The 19,038-nt window shown below is 37.9% G+C and overlaps 3 protein-coding genes across 3 annotated transcripts; all 3 read left to right on the top strand.

Moving 5' to 3' along the window:
- The first annotated feature begins 16,042 nt into the window (after positions 1-16,042).
- Positions 16,043-16,402, top strand: LOC142164184 (uncharacterized). The gene has a single exon (XM_075221475.1). It carries the CDS (start codon positions 16,043-16,045, stop codon positions 16,400-16,402), a length of 360 nt encoding a protein of 119 aa, XP_075077576.1.
- An 84-nt stretch (positions 16,403-16,486) lies between these two features.
- Positions 16,487-17,251, top strand: LOC142164183 (uncharacterized). The gene has a single exon (XM_075221472.1). The coding sequence runs from the start codon at positions 16,487-16,489 to the stop codon at positions 17,249-17,251; it is 765 nt and encodes a 254-aa protein (XP_075077573.1).
- A 14-nt stretch (positions 17,252-17,265) lies between these two features.
- Positions 17,266-17,652, top strand: LOC142164179 (uncharacterized). Its single transcript, XM_075221467.1, has one exon. It carries the CDS (start codon positions 17,266-17,268, stop codon positions 17,650-17,652), a length of 387 nt encoding a protein of 128 aa, XP_075077568.1.
- The last annotated feature ends 1,386 nt before the right edge of the window (positions 17,653-19,038 follow it).

Below are 19,038 nucleotides of genomic sequence, written 5' to 3'. Positions count from 1 at the left end.
TGCAGGGAAACCTCTTCTTGGTAGGTATTTTGAATATGGTGTGTTTGGGAATATTTAAGAAAGTGTTCAGCGGCTTATGAGCCTTAGTCAGTGTGGTCTTATGCTTGGGTCTCGTTTGGTGAGTTTGGGTTGAGGAATTGTGGCGTTATAGCAAGAATTAATATCAAGTTGAAGGTAAATCCGAAGAAACTCAGATAAATGGGATAGCTTGGTGGTAGGCCGAATCAGTATGGTGAGGATATGATTTGTTCTTTGGATACGTATGAAGTAGTGACTTTATACAGGTGTTTCACGGCAATGCCCTTGGGTTTTAGTGGCCTGCATGGATTGGTTGAGTTAGAAGGATTCAGTCCTAATAGATTTGGTTTTGTGAAAAAGGGAGTCGGAGATTTCTTGATGATTTCTACAGCAGTTTGGAGATGTATATTTTCTGTTGGCATAAGAAGCGCGTGATGTATAATGATTTTCTTCCAGGTGGGCTTATTGGAAAGTCCTTGGTTAGTTGAGTATGTAGTTACTTATGGATCGGAAGGGATATGAAGTTCTCATGTTATCCTAGGATGGTATGATGTATGCGTTATGTAGTGTAGGCTGGAGATTTGCATGTGTAAGGTCTCGGTTCAGTTCTGAAAGGAAGATCATAACATCCTTAGGCAGTGGCAGCTTCAGATGATTAGGGAAATGATCTTCGGATGATTAAGGAAATGGTATTGCTAATTGGGGTGATTTGACGAGGGTATATATTTCATAAAAAAGTAATGTAATTAAGTTGATGGTACTTCGGTAGTATTGCGGCACTCTCTTGTTTGATCGACTGATGATATTTGAGTTGTCTTGGTGGCACAGAAGAATTTTTGGTGTACCTCTCGTGGGATGATTGAGTATTAGAGGTGTGTTGTGTATTCGAGCGGCAGAATTGGGATAAGATATGGTAATTCGTGTGCTTTATGGACTTGGGCACTAAAAGTTCTCATAAACAAGTTAGCTCGTGGTTGTGGATAGTAAAGATGTGGGTAAGTTAGTCAGATGATAGTATGTGCTATGATTCAGTCATTGTAAACCTTTGGGGCACTTATTTATCTGTTATGGGTGACTAGAGTTGATGTGTGGTTCATTGGTCGACCTATATAGATGTGAGTTCTCAATCGAGATGGCTTTGTTGACTTCGAGTTGCTATTGGTGAGGGATGTGTTGATTCGGTTGTTATTGAGCTAGTAGTAATCAGGGGGATCTATGAGTTATCTTTCCGTGTTGCGAGACGTTAGGATTTATTGGTTATAAGCACATATAGTGCGGTGTTATTGGGGTCACTTAGTGGAATTCGAGAGGGAAGAATATTGGGTATTGCTCGACGGATGGCGTATTGGTTATGTCCTTTTGGGTTGTGTAATGTTATGTCAATTGCTTCGCGGTGCTTATGATGATTGTTTTGGTCTTAGACATCATATTGTGTATGGTTGTCGATTTTGAGCATAGGGACTTGAGGTGTTTCATGTGGACCAGTGTTTGGGTAGGGTAGCGCATTGCAGCGAAGTTATGACCATGCGAGTTAGATTCGTGTGTTCTGTTTCTATGATGTGAGAAGGGTTCTCAGCCTTGTGTCGTGGTGGTATTGGTAAGATGGCGGTACAACTCTTTCATTTGGGTCATTTTCATGATTTAGGTATGTTCGGATTGCTGCTTATCGATGTGTGGATTGCAAAATTTGTGGCTTTAGCCTGTATTGATGTGTCATGTCACCAGAGTAGTGCGTTGGATTAGATGAGATCGTTGGGATCTTTAATGAATACGAACGGATTCGATTTCAACGTGTTGGAAGGATAATATCGGGGTTCACTGAGAAATTTGCTATGGTCTTTGCCAAAGGAGAAGTGGCTTCATGAATGGTTGATCTGAGAAATAGTTATGGCTTACTGCATGTTTCGTTTATCATTGGCAGTATATGAAAGTGTTGGAATGAGGCGCTAGTTCATTAGGGGTTTTCTATCGGTATTCGGTTGTTGTGTGCAGCTGCCGTGATTAGAAGTTATCGCTACAAGTGTTTGAGTTATGTGGTATATCATGTAATTGCACCTGAGGTTGCAAGGTATGGGTTATTACAACTTGTTCGGACTTATTCAGAGTATAGATATGAGATTCTGATCTTGTGGATGATTTCAGAGGTGGAAATGTGGTTCTAAGGTTTATGGGCTAGGTTGGATTGTGAAATTTTAGTTGCATTGTGTTATCGGACCTATATGAGATAGGGTGACATGGGATTACCGCTGTGTATGTGCGGAAAGGTTATCCAGCGATTGGTTGGCTTTTGGAACAACTCTGGGCATGTTCGAGGACGAACGTATGTTTAAGTGGGGGAGGATGTAATGACCCGACCAGTCATTTTGTGCTTTTGTACTTTGCTCGCCAATTCTCGGGCATGACTAGCCCCGTGTGATGTATTATAACTCATGTAAATCATTTGTTTTGGTTTTCAGGGTAATCAGAATGAATTTGGAAGGACAATTCTCAGTGTGAAGCTTGAAATTTGAAAAATTTGACCAAGATTTGACTTGTTGGTATATGATCTCGGATCGGATTTTTTATGATTTGGTTAGCTCCGTTAGGTGATTTGGGACTAAGGAGCATGAGCGGAATGCATTTTGGAAGTCCGTGGAAGGTTTAGGCTTGATTTGGCGAAATTAAGATTTTGGTGTTTTCCATTTGATAGGTTTGATTTTGATATAGGGGTCAGAATGGAATTTTGAAAGTTGCAGTAGTTCTGTTGTGTCATTTGTGACATGTGTGCAGAATTTTAGGTCATTCGGGCGTGGTTTGGTTGGGTTTTTTATCAAAAGCGTAATTTGGAAGATTTTGGAACTCTTAGGCTTGAATCTGATGCGAATTTGATGTTTTGATGTTGTTTTGAGTGTTCTTAAGGTTGGAACAAGTTTGAATGAGGTTATGGGATATGTTAGTATGTTTGGTTGAGGTCCCGGGGGCCTCGGGTGAGTTTCGGGTGGTCAATCGGACCATTTCATGATGTTCGGAATTGTAGAAAAATTGTTGTGTGTTGCAGAGGATTTAGAGCATTGCATTTGCGAGTAGGTCCTTGCATTTGCGATGGGTTAGCTGAACAAGGCTGAGATTTTGGCCTTCAAGTTTGCAAGGAAAGCTCCGCGTTCGCGAAGGGCTGGGCGATTGGTCATCACGTTCGCGTAGAGGAATTTGACAGCTGAGCTTCAGGGTATTTTTATTCATCGCATTCGCGAGTGAGGTAACGCGGTCACGAAGGTTCAAGCCGACGAGCCATCACGTTCGCGATAGGTAGGTCACGGTAGCGAAAGAGGAAATTTTTGTCAAAGCGGAATTTTGCTTCGCGAACGCGAGGCGTTGACCGCGTTCGCGAAGAAAGTTTTTGATGCCTGGGCAATATGTTTAAATAGCCATTGTCCGTGATTTTGGGGCTAACTTTCACCATTTTTGGGCGATTTTGGAGGTTTTTGAGAGGATTTAAATAGGTATTGAAGAGATAACACCTGGAGGTAAGATTTTTGAACTCAATACTCGATTCTTGTGTGAATTCTACCTAATTAATCATGGAATTTAAGCCTAGTATTGAAGAACTTGGGCTTGTAATTGGATACCTAGGATTTGGGATTTGAGGGTCGTTTGTGGTTGGATTTTGGTACTTTTGATATGTATGAACTCGTGAGAGGATGAGGATTCTATTGATGTGACATTTATCGGATTCCGAGACGTGGGCCCGGGTGTCGGGTTTGAGCAATTTCGAGATTTTTGATGTAAATTGGATATTTTTGAGTGGGCTTTGTTCCCTTAGGATATTTTAATGATTATGTACTAGTTGTGGCTAGATTTGGAGCATCTGGAGCTCGGTTCGTGAGGGCAAAGGCATTGCGGGCTAGAGTTTGGACCGGATCGATGTAGGTAATGATTGTAAATGCTGTTCTGAGGGTATAAATCCCTGGATTTCACATCGTAGTGCTAATTTGGGGTGATTGTAAGGCCTAAAAAAATTTCGCTAAGTAATTTACGATTTTGTGGTGCCAGATAGGCTAATTATAATATTTTATGTGTTATTAACATTATGGGCATCAATTGGATTTGGTGAAAAAGTGTATAAGTCTTATAATGTGTAATGTGGGGTCTAATAGGAGGCCTAAGTCTAAGTCAAATTGGAAAATTTCATATTAGGCTAAAATTCCAAATGAGTTCGCACAAGTCTACACTTTGGACGAGCATATCTAAATATATATTAGGTTTTACGTAGTGAACAACCTATCATATGAAAGGTCTTCGAGTCTAGTTTCCAACGCTTTAAACCGTTCGTCATTTGGATATTCCTATACAAAGTTATGATCAAATATACCAAAGACAGGAAAAATGTGATCCTGTGTCGAATCTGCAATCGCAAAGATGTCGCATTTTTTGACTTTGCGATCGCAGATCTGTCGCAGATTGAGCCAGTGTTGCCCAGTTTGGTGCACCTATTTTGCGATACATTCTGCGGCCCATATTCTTGTTTTGCGGTCCATTCTGCGATCACAAACCCGATTTTGGAGGATTATTTTTCCTATTTTTATAACTCGACCACATTTTAATATATAGTCTTTGGGGCTTCATTTGGGGTCATTTTCTACTGCTATTAGAGAGAATTGAGAGCGTATAGAGAGAGAAAGAGAGATAAGGAACCTAGCTTCATAATCACCCATCTCTGGCTCAAGTCTTCAAGAATCAAAGAACCCAATCACATGTTCTTCATCTAGGAGGTAAGGTTCTATACATTAGACTTTAATTTCGAGTTTGGGGTATAAGATGGGTTATTGAGGTACGATTCTTGGGTGTAATAGTATTATGTATACATGCATGTACAAATTAGGTTTGTGGGAAGATTGTTGAACACGAATAAGTAAAGATTAGGTTTGGTAATGAAGAAAATCTTGTAATAGAGCCTTGAAATCAAGATGAACAACTAGTGCTAGATAAAATGCTCAAACGAGCAAAAACTATGAATATCTTCCTAATTTGTGTTCAATTTTGTTATGTCTCGAAGTAGATTGAGATTACTATAATTTCCAAAATGTTGTAGTAACTTAAGGAAAAGCTCTTTGAGGTATATATGGCTAAAAACCCCTCTTATTAGAAATTGAGCTCCCATGGTGTCCCCGCATGTGTTGTAAGTCCAGAATATTATTTATGTAGTATTTGTTATTTCGAAGGATTTGGTGTTGCAAGAATATATGTGAAAGGTGTGTCTTAATGTGCTATTCTTGGTAAATTGGGGACATGTGAAGAATGTAAACTATATGCTAAATTGCCTAGATTTTAAGTCAAGTTTAAATTGTGATTATTATGCTGAATAATGAGAATTCCTCTCTATGCTTACAACTTGAATTGCTCTTGTATTTGCCCATTATCTTAAATTGCAAGTTTGATGTTAAAAGTGAAAGTGATGTGGAATGTGAGTTATGAAATGTGGCCTAATGCCAAGTATGATGTGATAATTGTGGCCCCAAGTGCCTATGAATTGATATATATGAAATAAATATTGAAATAAGATAATTAATGAGAAAGGAACAACGCCTTGGTAAGGTGTCCTAGCCGATCGGGCCGTGATCGGATGCCATGCCGCACACATGGTGGTATTGGGCTGATTTTGAATTCCAAAAAGTGAGAATGAGATTATGATTGAGGTATATGTCTCAAATGAGGCAACCTAGCTGATCGGGTTTTGATCGGACTCCGCTCAAGAAAGCGATGGTATTGTGAATGATGATGAACAATATTAAATGCCCTAAACTAAAGCTATGGAAATTATGTGAAAGCTATGTGATTCCTTTTATTTGATGATGTGGTGATTGTTTAAAGTTTGTGTTGAATCCATATGATTTCTTTGTTCTTGTATGGTTGCTCTTTCTAATGAGATGGTGTTTAGTTATACATACTTGTGCTATTCGATGGAACTAACGTTCCTTTTGCTGGGGGCGGTATGCCTTTAAATGGATGTAGGCGGTTCTATAGCAGGCAGTGGTGGTCGCATCTAGTGATGCATCTTCCTTTTAGCTGACATAGTGAGCCCCACTTTGTTTCGGGGTCCTGTATCAATTGTTTATCATGTACTTTGTATTTTGAGGTATAGCCGTAACCTTGTTGTCGGCATTTCCATATTACTCTTCAGTTGTATTTTGAGGCTCCGTAGACAGATTGTGGGTGGTGTTTGATAATGGGGAATTGAGTTAGAAATCTTGATACTTGGCAAAGATTTATAAAGTTTGTAATATTTTGATAATTATGAAGCAAGCTGCTAATTTAAATAAAATGAAGTTGTTAATGAAATACTTTCAAAGTATGATTAATGGAGTTCATCTCCTGTTTATCCATGAATTAGTTTGGGTAGAATGAAACCTAATAGGCTTGCTCAGTCGGGTTTACTTTGTTGAGCGTCGGTCGCGCTCCTCGTTTTTTGAGGCGTGACAAACTTGGTATCAGAGCCTAAGGTTTTAAAATGTCCTAGGATGTCTCGGATCCGTGTCTAGTAGAGTCCTTGTTATTTGTGTGTAGTCGACCACATCTATAAGTTGGAGGCTATTTGGACATTTAGGAATTTCATCCTTCTTTGATACTCTAGATCGTGCAGTAGAGCTCAAGATAGGGAGCTAATTTCCATTATATGTCTTAATCAAAAGATGAGTAATTCATGATTTTAGAAGCAGAAAAGAGGGAATGACCCCACCATTAAATATTAGGGAGATTGCCCAAGAGTTTGTTAGGAGAATGTATCGAGCCATGGAGGGATTGGTAAACTTGTTTCTAAGGGGAGTACCCTTATTCCTATTAATGTCTCTGCACCACCAGATCATGTAGTATATCAGTATGTTACCTACGTATGTTAGGGATGTGGAGTCGAGGGGTATCGATTAAGCTATTTCCCTATCAACATTAAGTCATTAAGTGAGTCAAATTAAGATTTCTACTCGTTGTATATGTGCACCCATATTGAAGAGTTCTCATGAACATGGCCATAATAAAATGTCGAGTCACAAAATATTGCATGTACCTACTCCGTGAACAAGACATATTATTCATGAATCCAATCTATCACAAATTATCTTATTTATATACTCTTGTGGAATTAAGTTCTATAATTATATCCTTGAGTTGAGTTATAACTCTAGGATTAACACTTTCCACTTACTTTACTAAATTCTCAACAATGGACTATACCTGATAAATTTCTTACAGGATATTTTTATTTAAATGGACAATATCTCCTCATTTGTGCCTATGCATGCTTCGTCGTAAAGTTTACCTGTGTGGTGTCAAGTTCCATGTAAAGCATTCCGGTGTTGTGATCCTTCTCGAGTCACTCTTTTACTTACTAGTGTATATGGCTTCTATGGTTTGAACAACCACTCTACTCTTTTCCGAGTATCATCATGAGAGCTTCTCACTGTCTAGTAATATAAGAGCATACCTTAACACCTATCACATGAGTGTATGTCAATCGAAATGGTCACCGTGTGCATAAAGTCTCTCTGAAAATTGAGATCCTCACATCCCCGTCATAGGAAGATCTTGTGTCGCCATCTTAGTATAACTTTCGTGTCAACTTGGGACATCCCGCAGTAAGTAGCTCACTTTGTTCCTAGTATTGTGGTTGCCCGTGGCGTGGTCGTGTATTGCAGTTGGGAGTTAATATAGCAGAAGCATGCCCAGCTCATAACAAATGTTTATTTTCTCTTTACACCTCCACAACATGTGTTAATTGTGTTCCTTAGTTAGTGAATTCATTGTGCTAGTTTCCCAACACTTGTTCGATAACCATGAGAGAACATATCCTTCTATGTGTCATTGTAACACTTCCTTACTCATAAGGACCCTTACTAGGCTCTCCGTCAAGACCAAGCGCACCTTTGGGGGTTATCATAGAACAATGCCTGTTTCTCATGTTTTTCTGTCTTTTATTAGCATCTGGGTATTTCTCAAGTCACAATCCATGGAGAACTCATTATGAACACTTGCAAACCTTCCATGATTATTTTATACTATCTCCTTCTCGTAATCCCTTATATTACCACCCTTCCTAGTGGTTACAATATAAAGGATACTTTCATAGGCTCTCTCACTTTCTTTTCATTTACCTTGCATCATGTGTCGTTTCTCCATTTTTTTCAATACGATCTTATCTCATTTTCTCGACTAGCTATCCAACTATATGATTCGATTCAATTCACCTCACTTTTGTATACTCTACAAACCCCCTCTTCAAAAAAAAGGACACTGGAAGTGGGTAAATTCCCCTTTACTATAGACTTCTAATGTGTTCAACTAAGTTTAAGCTTGTTGTTTCCAAATGGTGCTCATTAGTTTTACTTCCCTACTATCTATTTAATCTGATAACTCATTGTAAAATTCATTTACGTTTTATGGCATCAAAAGGGAAGTATTATAGCATCAAGGATGAGGACATATTCCTTTTGTTAGAATAAATAAATATTGATGGTATTCTTTATTGATGTTCTTCTAACAACCATTTACCTGCTCTGCTTGTCCCTGTGAGTAGATAACCCATGTTACTTTTCCCCGATAAATACATTAAGATGTCTCATTCTTTCAAACGTATTCTTGTGGACACTTTGTGTCCTTATTCTACACCAACTCGTAATAGTTTTAAGTACTTTCTCCCCATTGTTAACGATTTTCTTGGGCTATGTGGGCTTGTCTCATGGGTTCCAAAAGTAATGATTTCCCTTAAATTCAGGCTTATATTGCCATGATTTCAAACCAAAGTGCATCCCCTTTACAAAAGTCTTAAATGGGTCGGATTGTATGGGTTACGTGGCCTTCAGCTCACTCGGCTTCTAGGATTATTGACGATGTCATAGTCATGTGCGGGAGTTTTGCTACACTTGGTATTCCACCTTCTTAGGTGGATAGGAGTGATATTTTTCTTTCTCCCCAAAGCATCATGTTAAACATTAGAACCCCTCTAACCAATACATGATTTCGTCCAAATATTAAGATGTCCTAGCTATGTGGTTTCACTTGTGAAAGGTTGAGAATAGATGCCTTCAGATATTTGCACATATCATGAGCATATTGATTTGGAAGACAAGTTGTCGTAGCTTTAGATCTCTCATATAGGATCAATTATCATTGAAGGTTAAGCTGCTTGAAACATGATAATCTCATAAGTGTTCAACTTATTTTCATCCTCAAGGGCTTGTGCCATAGATTCCTTGTATCAATTAATGATAGGAGTGTAATTCAACTTCATGTACTTTGAAACCCATATCGCATTCAAGGTGCCAGCGTATTCTCCTTCCCGATAAACTAACTTTCCCTACACTCCAGGAGACGTCTGGGTCACGTACTTGAATATTCCTCCTTAATGATTCATGTTGCCAATGTATTAGTTACCCCTGTGCTTCATTTGTCTAGTAATTGATGTCGTCACAATGATTAACTATGTTAGTATTGTTAGTAGTAATATTTGTGTCTCTTACCATATAACCTCGTGAAATACTCTACTAAAAAAATTAATGGGTTCTTGAATAATTCTAGCCCGATTTTGAACTCTGTTGCTCTTCATTATATTAAACCTATTGGGTATGGAAGGTTCAAACATGTCAAAGAGGAAGCGTCCCCGTGTTATCACATATATTTGATAGGTAATTCTATGATCAGTTTATGATAGCACATCTTAGAGTAACTGTTGAAGGTCATCAAGGGTTTAGTGTGAGTGTTCGCCTAGAGATTTAGAGTTTTGGAGGGTGAACAGGTTATTCTCAACATTTTCCCCTGAAGATGTCATGTGAGTTTATAATGAAGGTTGCACAAGTGTATTCCATATTATGCCGCACTAGGAGTATGAAGTTTCCCCATAGCTATTCGCCATATATTTTGTGTATTCACATGTCTATGTCTAAGAAGGTAGTTGGAGATCCATTGTGTACCATTCCGGTGGAAATTATTGAAGGTGAAGTTAATGGATAGTTAGCTTATGTGAGGTATCTAGCTGTCATCCTTGTTAGATAAGTTTAGAAGTTGGGGTTGTTTGCGTAAATGTGGTATGGCAAAGCTTGTAAGTCGAGGAGTCCACCTTGAAGGCCGAAAGTGTCGTGGAAAGAAAATATTGTCGCTTGATTGTATAACAATTGGTTTTGATTTGAAAAGTACCTTATAGGTGTTGTGATTTGAAAATGTGCGGTCCATGTTCAGGAATCATTATGATAATGTAGTGCTTGTAATTGTGCGATTAGTATTGTTGATATATACATTGTGGTGCTTTGTCTCGTTGTGGATGAGTTGTTAGGGTGTTTTGGTTGTTCTTTGGCAGGTAGATAGGCCTAGTTACAATGGAGATGCTGCCGAAATTTCTGAAAAATTTAGGAGTTACTCAAAATTTAGGGACCTGAGATAGGTTAGAAAAGAGATATACTGTGTTAAGCGTTTATGGAAGACTCAACTCCTCATTCGGGGACGAATGATCCTAAGGGGGGAGAATGTAAGGCCCCGAAAAAGTTCGCTAAGTAATTTAGGATTTCGTGGTGCTAGGTAGGCTAATTGTAATATTTTATGTGCTATTAACATTATGGGCATCAATTGGATTTGGTAAATAAGTGTATAAGTCTTATAATGTGTAATGTGGGGTCTAATGGGAGGCCTGAGTCTAAGTCAAATTGGAAAATTTCATACTAGGCTAAAATTCCAAATGAGTTCGCACAAGTCCACATTTTGGACGATCATATCTAAATATATATATAAGATTTTATGTGGTGAACAACCTATCATATGAAAGGTCTTCGAGTCCAGTTTCCAATTCTTCAAATCGTTCGTCATTTGGACTTTCCTACACAAAGTTATGATCAAATTACCAAAGGCTGGAAAAATGCGATCCTGTGTCGAATTTGCGATCGCAAAATATGTCGCATTTTTTGACTTTGCGATCGCAGATATGTTGCAAATTGGGCCAGTGTTGCCCAGTTTTGGACACTTATTTCGCGATGTATTCTGCGGCCCACATTCTTGTTTTGCAGTCCATTCTGCGATCGCAGACCCGATTTCGGAGGCTTATTTTTCCTATTTTTATAACCGAACTCCGTTTTAATATATAGTCTTTGGGGCTTCATTTTGGGTCATTTTCTACTAATTTTAGAGAGAGTTGAGAGCATATAGATAGAGAAAGAGAGAGAAGGAGCCTAGCTTCATAATCACTCATCTCTTGCTCAAGTCTTCAAGAATCAAATAACCCAATCACATGTTCTTTATCTAGGAGGTAAGGTTCTATACATTAGACTTTAATTTCAAGTTTGGGATATAATAAGGGTTATTGAGGTATGATTCTTGGGTGTAATAGTATTATATATACATGCATGTACAAATTAGGTTTGTGAGAATATTGTTGAACATGAATAAGTAAAGATTATGTTGGGTAATGAAGGAAATCTTGTAAAAGAGCATTGAAATCAAGATGCACAACTAGTGTTAGATAAAATTCTCAAACAAGCCGAAACCATGAATATCTTCCTAATTTGTGTTCAATTTTGTTATGTCTCGAAGTATATTGGGATTGCTAGAATTTCCAGAACGTTGAAGTAACTTAAGGAAAAGCTCTTCAAGGTATGTATGGCTAAAACCCCCTCTTATTAGAAATTGAGCTCCCATGGTGTCCGCGCATATGTTGTAAGTTCGGAATTTGATTTACATAGTATTTGTTATTTCAAATGATTCGGTGTTGCAAGAATATATGTGAAAGGTGTGTCTCAATGTGTTCAATGTGCTATTTTTGATAAATTGGGGATATGTGAAGAATGTGAATTATATGCTAAATTGCCTAGATTTCAAGTCAAGTTTCAATTGTGATTATTATGCCGAATCATGAGAATTCCTCTCTATGCTTTCAACTTGAATTGCTCTTGTATGTGCCCATTATCTTAAATTGCAAGTTTGATGTTGAAAGTGAAAGTGATGTGGAATGTGAGTTATGAAATGTGGCCTAATGCCAAGTATGATGTGACAATTGTGACCCTAAGTTCCTAAGAATTGATATATGTGAAATGAAGATTGAAATGAGATGATTAATGAGAAAGGAACAACGCCTTGGTAAGGCGTCCTAGCAGATCGGGCCGTGATCGGACCCCATGCCGCACACATGGTAGTATTGTGCTGATATTGAATTTCGGAAAGTGAGAATGAGATTGTGATTGAGGTACATGTCTCAAATGAGGCAACCTAGCCGATCGGGTCGTGACCAGACTCCGCTCAAGAAAGCGGTGGTGTTGTGAATTATGATGAACAATATTAAATGCCCCAAACTAAAGCTATGGAAATGATGTGTAAGCTCTGTAATTCATTTTATTTAATGATGTGGTGATTGTTTAAAGCTTTTGTTGAATCCTTATGATTTCTTTGTTTTGTATGGTTGCTCTTTCTAATAAGATGTTGATTAGTTATACGTACTAGTGTTATTCGATGGCACTAACGTCCTTTTTGCCGGGGGCGCTATGCTTTTAAAGGATGTAGGTGATTCCATAGCAGGCAGTGGTGGTCACAGCTAGTGACACATCTTCCTTTCAGCTGACATGGTGAGCCCCACTTTATTTCGGGGTCTTGTATCAATTGTTTATCATGTACTTAGTATTTTAAAGTATAGCCGGAGCCTTGTTGCCGGCATTTCCATATTACTTTCAGTTGTATTTAGAGGTTCCGTAGACAGGTTATGGGTGGTGTTTGATAATGGGGAATTGAGTTAGAAATCTTGATACTTGGCAAAGATTTATAAAACTTGTAATATTTTGATAATTATGAAGTAAGCTGCTAATGGAAATAAAACGAACTTATTAATGAAATACTTTCAAAGTATGATTAATGGAGTCCATCTCCTATTTATTCGTGAATTAGTTTGGTTAAAATGAAACCTAACAGGCTTGCTCAGTCGGGTTTACTCGGTTGAGCGCCGGTCGTGCTTCTTTGTTTTTGGGGCTTGACAGTGACGCACACGCTAGATGATGAGCGTGGAGCCATGCACCGTTGGGGATTTTGACTTGGTCCGTCCGATACGACTGTTAAGTCGCGTATTGGATTAGAAATCTTACGATATTCCATATTTTAGTGATTGATATTATATTTTGGGTCGTATGCCATGTATGGGGCCTTGTGCCGACCTGTTGCGACCCTTAGGGGAATTTTCACTATTTTTCCTCACTTTATTTGTTTTGAAAGTATATCCTCAGTCAAGATTTACTTGTTTATTATTTAAATCTGATTTTATCACTTTACTTCTTAAAAATGTGAAAACTATTTGGGTTGAGTTCCCTATTTTACTGATGGATCGACTGATTGTGAGGTTAATGATTGAGATATACTGAGGGTTTGATTATGAGGTTAATGAACTAAGAGAGGTCGACGGCCTGGTTGTGAGGGTTATATATCTATGGATCCGGATGCACGTCGCAACAACACGTCTGCACATATTCACTCCCAACATCAAGCACCACCCACAAACTGTCTATGGAGCCTCTAAATACAATCGAAGGGTAAGAAGGAAATCCCGACAACAAGGCTCCAGATATACCTCAAAATATGATAAGAAAATAAACAAAAGATACATGAGTAAGAAAAGGTACAAGACCTCGAAATGAAGTGGGGCTCACCAAGTCCGCTGGGAAGAGTATACCGCTATCACTGGTTGATGTCGCCTGCTGTGGAGTCGTCTTTATCAATTAAAGATATAGTACCCCCGGCAAAAGGGGAGTTAGTGCTGTCAAATAGTACTAGTATGTATAGCTAAATGCCCTCTTTCAAAATAGAATAACCATATAAGAAAAGAAATCATAGAAACATCAAGTCACAATAAACAATGTCCAAATGTCGTATTGAAACATAACAATTATTAAATTACGAAAATGATATATATATATATATATATATATTTTCAAAATACGAACTTCATATACAATTTTGGTTGGGAGATCATTAGCACCGATATACCACCGTCTTTGTTAGCACGTAGTCCGATCACGCCCGATCGGCTAGGCCATCTCCCCACGAACAATGTGGTTTGACATGTGATGCGGAAGAAAGACCCGACCGGTCGTTTTGAGCTTTTGTACTTTGCTCACCAGTTCTCGAGCATGACTAGACCCATGTGATGTATTATAACTCATGTAAATCGTTGGTTTTGGTTTTTAGAGTAATCAAAATGAATTTGGAAGGACAGTTCTCAATTTAAAGCTTGAAATTTCAGTTCTCAATTTAAAGCTTGAAATTTGAAAGGTTTGACCAAGATTTAACTCGTTGGTATATGATCTCGGATCATAATTTTTATGATTTGGTTAGCTCCTTTAGGTAATTTGGGACTTAGAAGAGTGATCGGAATGTATTCTGGAAATCCGTGGAAGGTTTAGGCTTGAATTGGCAAAATTGAGATTTTGGCGTTTTCCAGTTGATAAGTGAGATTTTGATATATAGGTCGTAATGGAATTCCGGAAGTTGTAGTAACTGCGTTGTGTCATTTGTGACGTGTATACAGAATTTTAGGTCATTCGGACTTTGGTTGGGTTTTTGATCAAAAGCGTAATTTGGAAGATTTTAGAATTCTTAGGCTTGAATCCGATGCGAATTTGGTGTTTTGATGTTGTTTTTAGCGTTACGAAGGTTGTAACAAGTTTGAATGAGGTTATGGGATATGTTGGTATGTTTGGTTGAGGTCCCGAGGGCCTCGGGTGAGTTTTAGGTGGTCAATCGGACCATTTCATGATTTTTGGAAATGCACAAAAACTGTTGTGTGTTGCAAAGGATTTAGACCTTCGCGTTCGCGAAGGGTTAGCTGAAGAAGGTTGAGATTTTGGCCTTCGCATCCACGAGGAAGGTTCCGTATTCATGAAGGGCTGGGCGATTGGTCATCGTGTTCGCGTGAAGTGGACCGCGTTCTCGTAGAGGAATTTTGTAGCTAAACTTTAGGGTATTTTTATTCAACGCGTTCTCGAGTGAGGTAACGCGATCGCGAAGGGTCAAGCTGAGGATCCATCGTGTTCGCGATGGGCAGGTCGCGTTTGCGAAATAGGAAATTTTGGTAAAAGTGGAATTGTGATTCGAGAACGCAAGGCGTTGACCGCGTTCGCGAAAAAGGTTTTTGATGCCAGGGCAAAATGTTTAAATAGCTATTGTCCGCGATTTTTGGGCTAACTTTCACCATTTTTGGGCGATTTTGGAGTTTTTTGAGAGGATTTGAAGAAGGATTCAAGAGATAACACCTGGAGGTAAGATTTGTGAACTCAATACTTGATTCTTGTGTGAATTCTACCTAATTAATCATGGAATTTAAGCCTAGTATTGAAGAACTAGGGCTTGTAACTAGAGACCTCGAATTTGGTATTTGAGGGGTCATTTGTGGTTGGATTTTGATACTTTTTATATGTATGAACTCATGAGAGGATGAGGATTCTATTGATGTGACTTTTATCCGATTCCAAAACATGGGCTCGAGGGCCGGATTTGATCAATTTCGGGATTTTTGATGTAAATTGGATATTGTCGAGTAGGCTCTGTTCCCTTAGAATATTTAAATGGTTATGTACTGATTGTGGCTGGATTTGGAGCATCTGGAGGTCTGTTCATGAGGGAAAAGGCATCGCGGGCTAGAGTTTGGACCGGATCGAGGTAAGTAATGATTGTAAATGTTGTCCTGAGGGTATGAAACCCCGAATTTCACTTCATTGTGCTACTTTGGGGTGACGCACATGCTAGATGACGAGCGTGGAGCCGTGCACCGTTGGGGATTGTGACTTGGTCCATCTTGTACGACTGTTAAGTCGCGTATTTGATTTGAAATCTTATGATATTCCATATTTTAGAGATTGATATTATATTTTGGGCGGTATGCCATGTTTGGGGCCCTGTGCTGACCTGTGGTTTTCCTATAAGTGAAATTTCTCCCAGCGTTTATTGTCTTCAGCTACATCTTGAAGGTCAACAATTTGTTTCATTTAAGAGCAATACAGATATACAAACAATTGTGAATAATCCGATGATCCAAAAAACAATGCTAACAGAATTCTTCTCCATGAACGACACTGATGAAGATCCTAAAGAGCTCAATTTACTATACAAAGAATTTCCTGAATACTTTGTGTGGTCATCCAGTGACAAATTTTGGGCACGCAGACAAAAACGTTGTGCTATTGGGCGTATTGTGACATTCCATCCAACAGAAGGAGAACGATATTATCTTAGATTACTACTAATGCACGTGCGAGGACCGACGTCATATAAGGATCTTTTGACAGTTGATGGAGAACCTTGTAGTACTTTTAGAGAGTCTGTAGAGAAAAGAGGATTGTTACACTGTGATAACAACTTGATAGAGTGTATGTCTGAAGCCGCAAGTTACCAAATGCCATAAAGTTTAAGGCGTTTATTTGCTACATTATTGGTATATTGTGGTCCTTCTAACCCTAGAAAATTATGGGAGCAATTTGAGGAATCAATGACCGAAGACTACAAAGTGTTGCAAATTACTAAAAGAAGTGAACTTCGATATCAAGCTTTGAATCATATCAACGACATTCTACATTCTATGGGTCATGATATAAATGAGTATAAACTCATCCCAGAAACTATTAGACCTTCACTCGCAGCAAAAGAGGCAAAAGAGATTCATTTTGAAAGATCTATTACTGTCAGTGAAAACGACATGTTGTTACATAGGAAATTAAATAAAAATCAACTCATTGCATATAATATGATTACTGAAAGGATATTTTCGAACAAAGTGGGTTCCTTTTTCGTGGATGGTCCAGGAGGAACAGGGAAACCTTTTTTATACCGTGCTTTATTAGCAACTGTACGATCTATGGGATATATAGCTTTGGCAACAGCTACTTCTGGTGTTGCTGCTTCTATTCTTCCAGGGGGACGTACTGCACATTCGCGTTTCAAAATTCCTATTAATATTGATGAAAATAACAGTTGTAACATTAGCAAAGAATGCTCACTTGCAAGTTTACTACGCGATGCAAAATTGATTGTATGGGATGAGGTATCTATTGACAAAAAGAAAATGTTGGAAGTGTTTGATCTACTATTAAAAGATCTAATTGATACAAATACATTATTTGGCGGAAAAGTTGTAGTTCTCGGAGGTGATTTTAGACAAACTCTTCCTGTTGTGCGATACGACAAAAAAAAAAAGAAGATTTCATTAGCGAAAGTTTGTCATATTCTAGCATTTGGAATGAACTTAAAAAATTAAAGCTATATGAAAATATGAGAGCAAAAACAGATCCTGCATTTTGTGATTATTTACTAAGAATTGGAAATGGACAAGAACAAGTAAATTCAGCAAACAAGATTGAAATTTCAGATTCATTGGTTATTCCTTACACAACCGAAAAAGAATCTCTAGATAAATTATTCACAGCGACATATTCAAATTTGGAATCTAATTTAGCCTGTACAGATTCCCGTGTGATCTTAACAAAAAAAAATGATTTTGTCGATGAAATTAATGACATGCTTATTGATCGGTTCACTCGAAAATCAAAAACATATATTGGTACCGATGAAGCGATTGAATTTAATAGCCAAACACAATTCGAAGATCTACTACACACTTTAAATCCTCCTGGTTTGCCCCTTACAAATTATGTTTGAAAGAAAATTGTCCAATTATATTATTGCGAAGTTTATATCCATGTGAAGGTTTATGTAATGGCACGCGATTGACCTGCTGTGATTTTAAAGGTCATGTTATCAGTGCTAGGATTATGAAAGGTGATTTCAAGAATATACATGTGTTTTTACCGAGAATACCATTATTATCATCACAAGATGAAAAGATGCCAGTTCAATTTAAAAGAACGCAATTTCCTGTTATACTATGCTTTGCTATGGCAATAAATAAAGCACAAGGACAAACTTTAGATTTTGTTGGAATTTATTTGCGAGAACTTGTATTTTCACATGGTCAGCTTTACGTTGCCTTGTCGAGAGCAAAGAGTTCAAATTGTGTGAAATTGTTGATCCGACCGTCTGCGCCAACTAGCCATGATGATCATTCTACATCTAATATTGTTTATGATGAAATCATTAAAAGGCAGCTGCTTGATGTCTTCGACATACGTTATTTTCACAGGTACTTTGCTGTTGCCCTGTGTACCCATTTTTCTGACATGCTTTTACGCTCTCTGATTGCAGTTGCTTCGTTTACCTTTGAGAAGAGCATGTATTACTTTGTATTTTGTGTGAACGGCGAACAATCAAAGATTTTCGCATATGACAAAAATTATCCGCCATATTATACTTCGATACTCTTTCCTTTTCCTGCTTTGTTTCTGTGCTAATTAAATATCTTTTAGCTGATAAGTTAATTTAAATGTTATTGTTCTCTATCTGACAGATACTGAAATTGAGGAAGAGACTCCCACCCTCAATGATGTCGATATATCATGTATTTGAGATATGAATTTGGAATACCAGCTTGCTGATTCAAATGAAAAAAAAATTTGGCACTGATATATTAAAGTTATCTGATGCAGGTAACTCATCTGTTCATGATGCTCTATGATCAGACAATCACAATTGTCTTCCATTTAATGACATATCAACCACGTCACACTTCTGTCACAAAAGGAATAACTAAAATACCACATAACATTTGGTTTGCAAAATCAAGACATGTGGTAGGATAACAATCAGCTGATCTGAAGGTATATCACTATTAATATCATATGATAATTTGCTCTATCCTTTTTGCGCTTTTGTTTTAACATATTAATCAATTATCTGTAGGATAATGGTCATGGAATGCTATTTACAGTGAGAAAGGGAAGTGATTACTTCCTCCAATACAAGTACCATCAGAATGCATAAATTTAAAAGAGGAAAAAATAACATAACTAATAGTATCTTTGTTTTTATTACAACAACATAACATCTGAATTACCCGACATTAGCTGGGACAACCTGGCTACTGATTATATATATGTCTTGAAATGTTCTCAATGTGAAAACTTTTCTAAGGGTGAATTACAATGTTTT

Source organism: Nicotiana tabacum, chromosome 1 (assembly GCF_000715075.1).
Source record: "Nicotiana tabacum cultivar K326 chromosome 1, ASM71507v2, whole genome shotgun sequence".
Taxonomy (NCBI): domain Eukaryota; kingdom Viridiplantae; phylum Streptophyta; class Magnoliopsida; order Solanales; family Solanaceae; genus Nicotiana; species Nicotiana tabacum.
The sequence above is the reverse complement of the archived record's forward strand: the minus strand, read 5'-3'. Positions and strand labels throughout refer to the sequence as shown.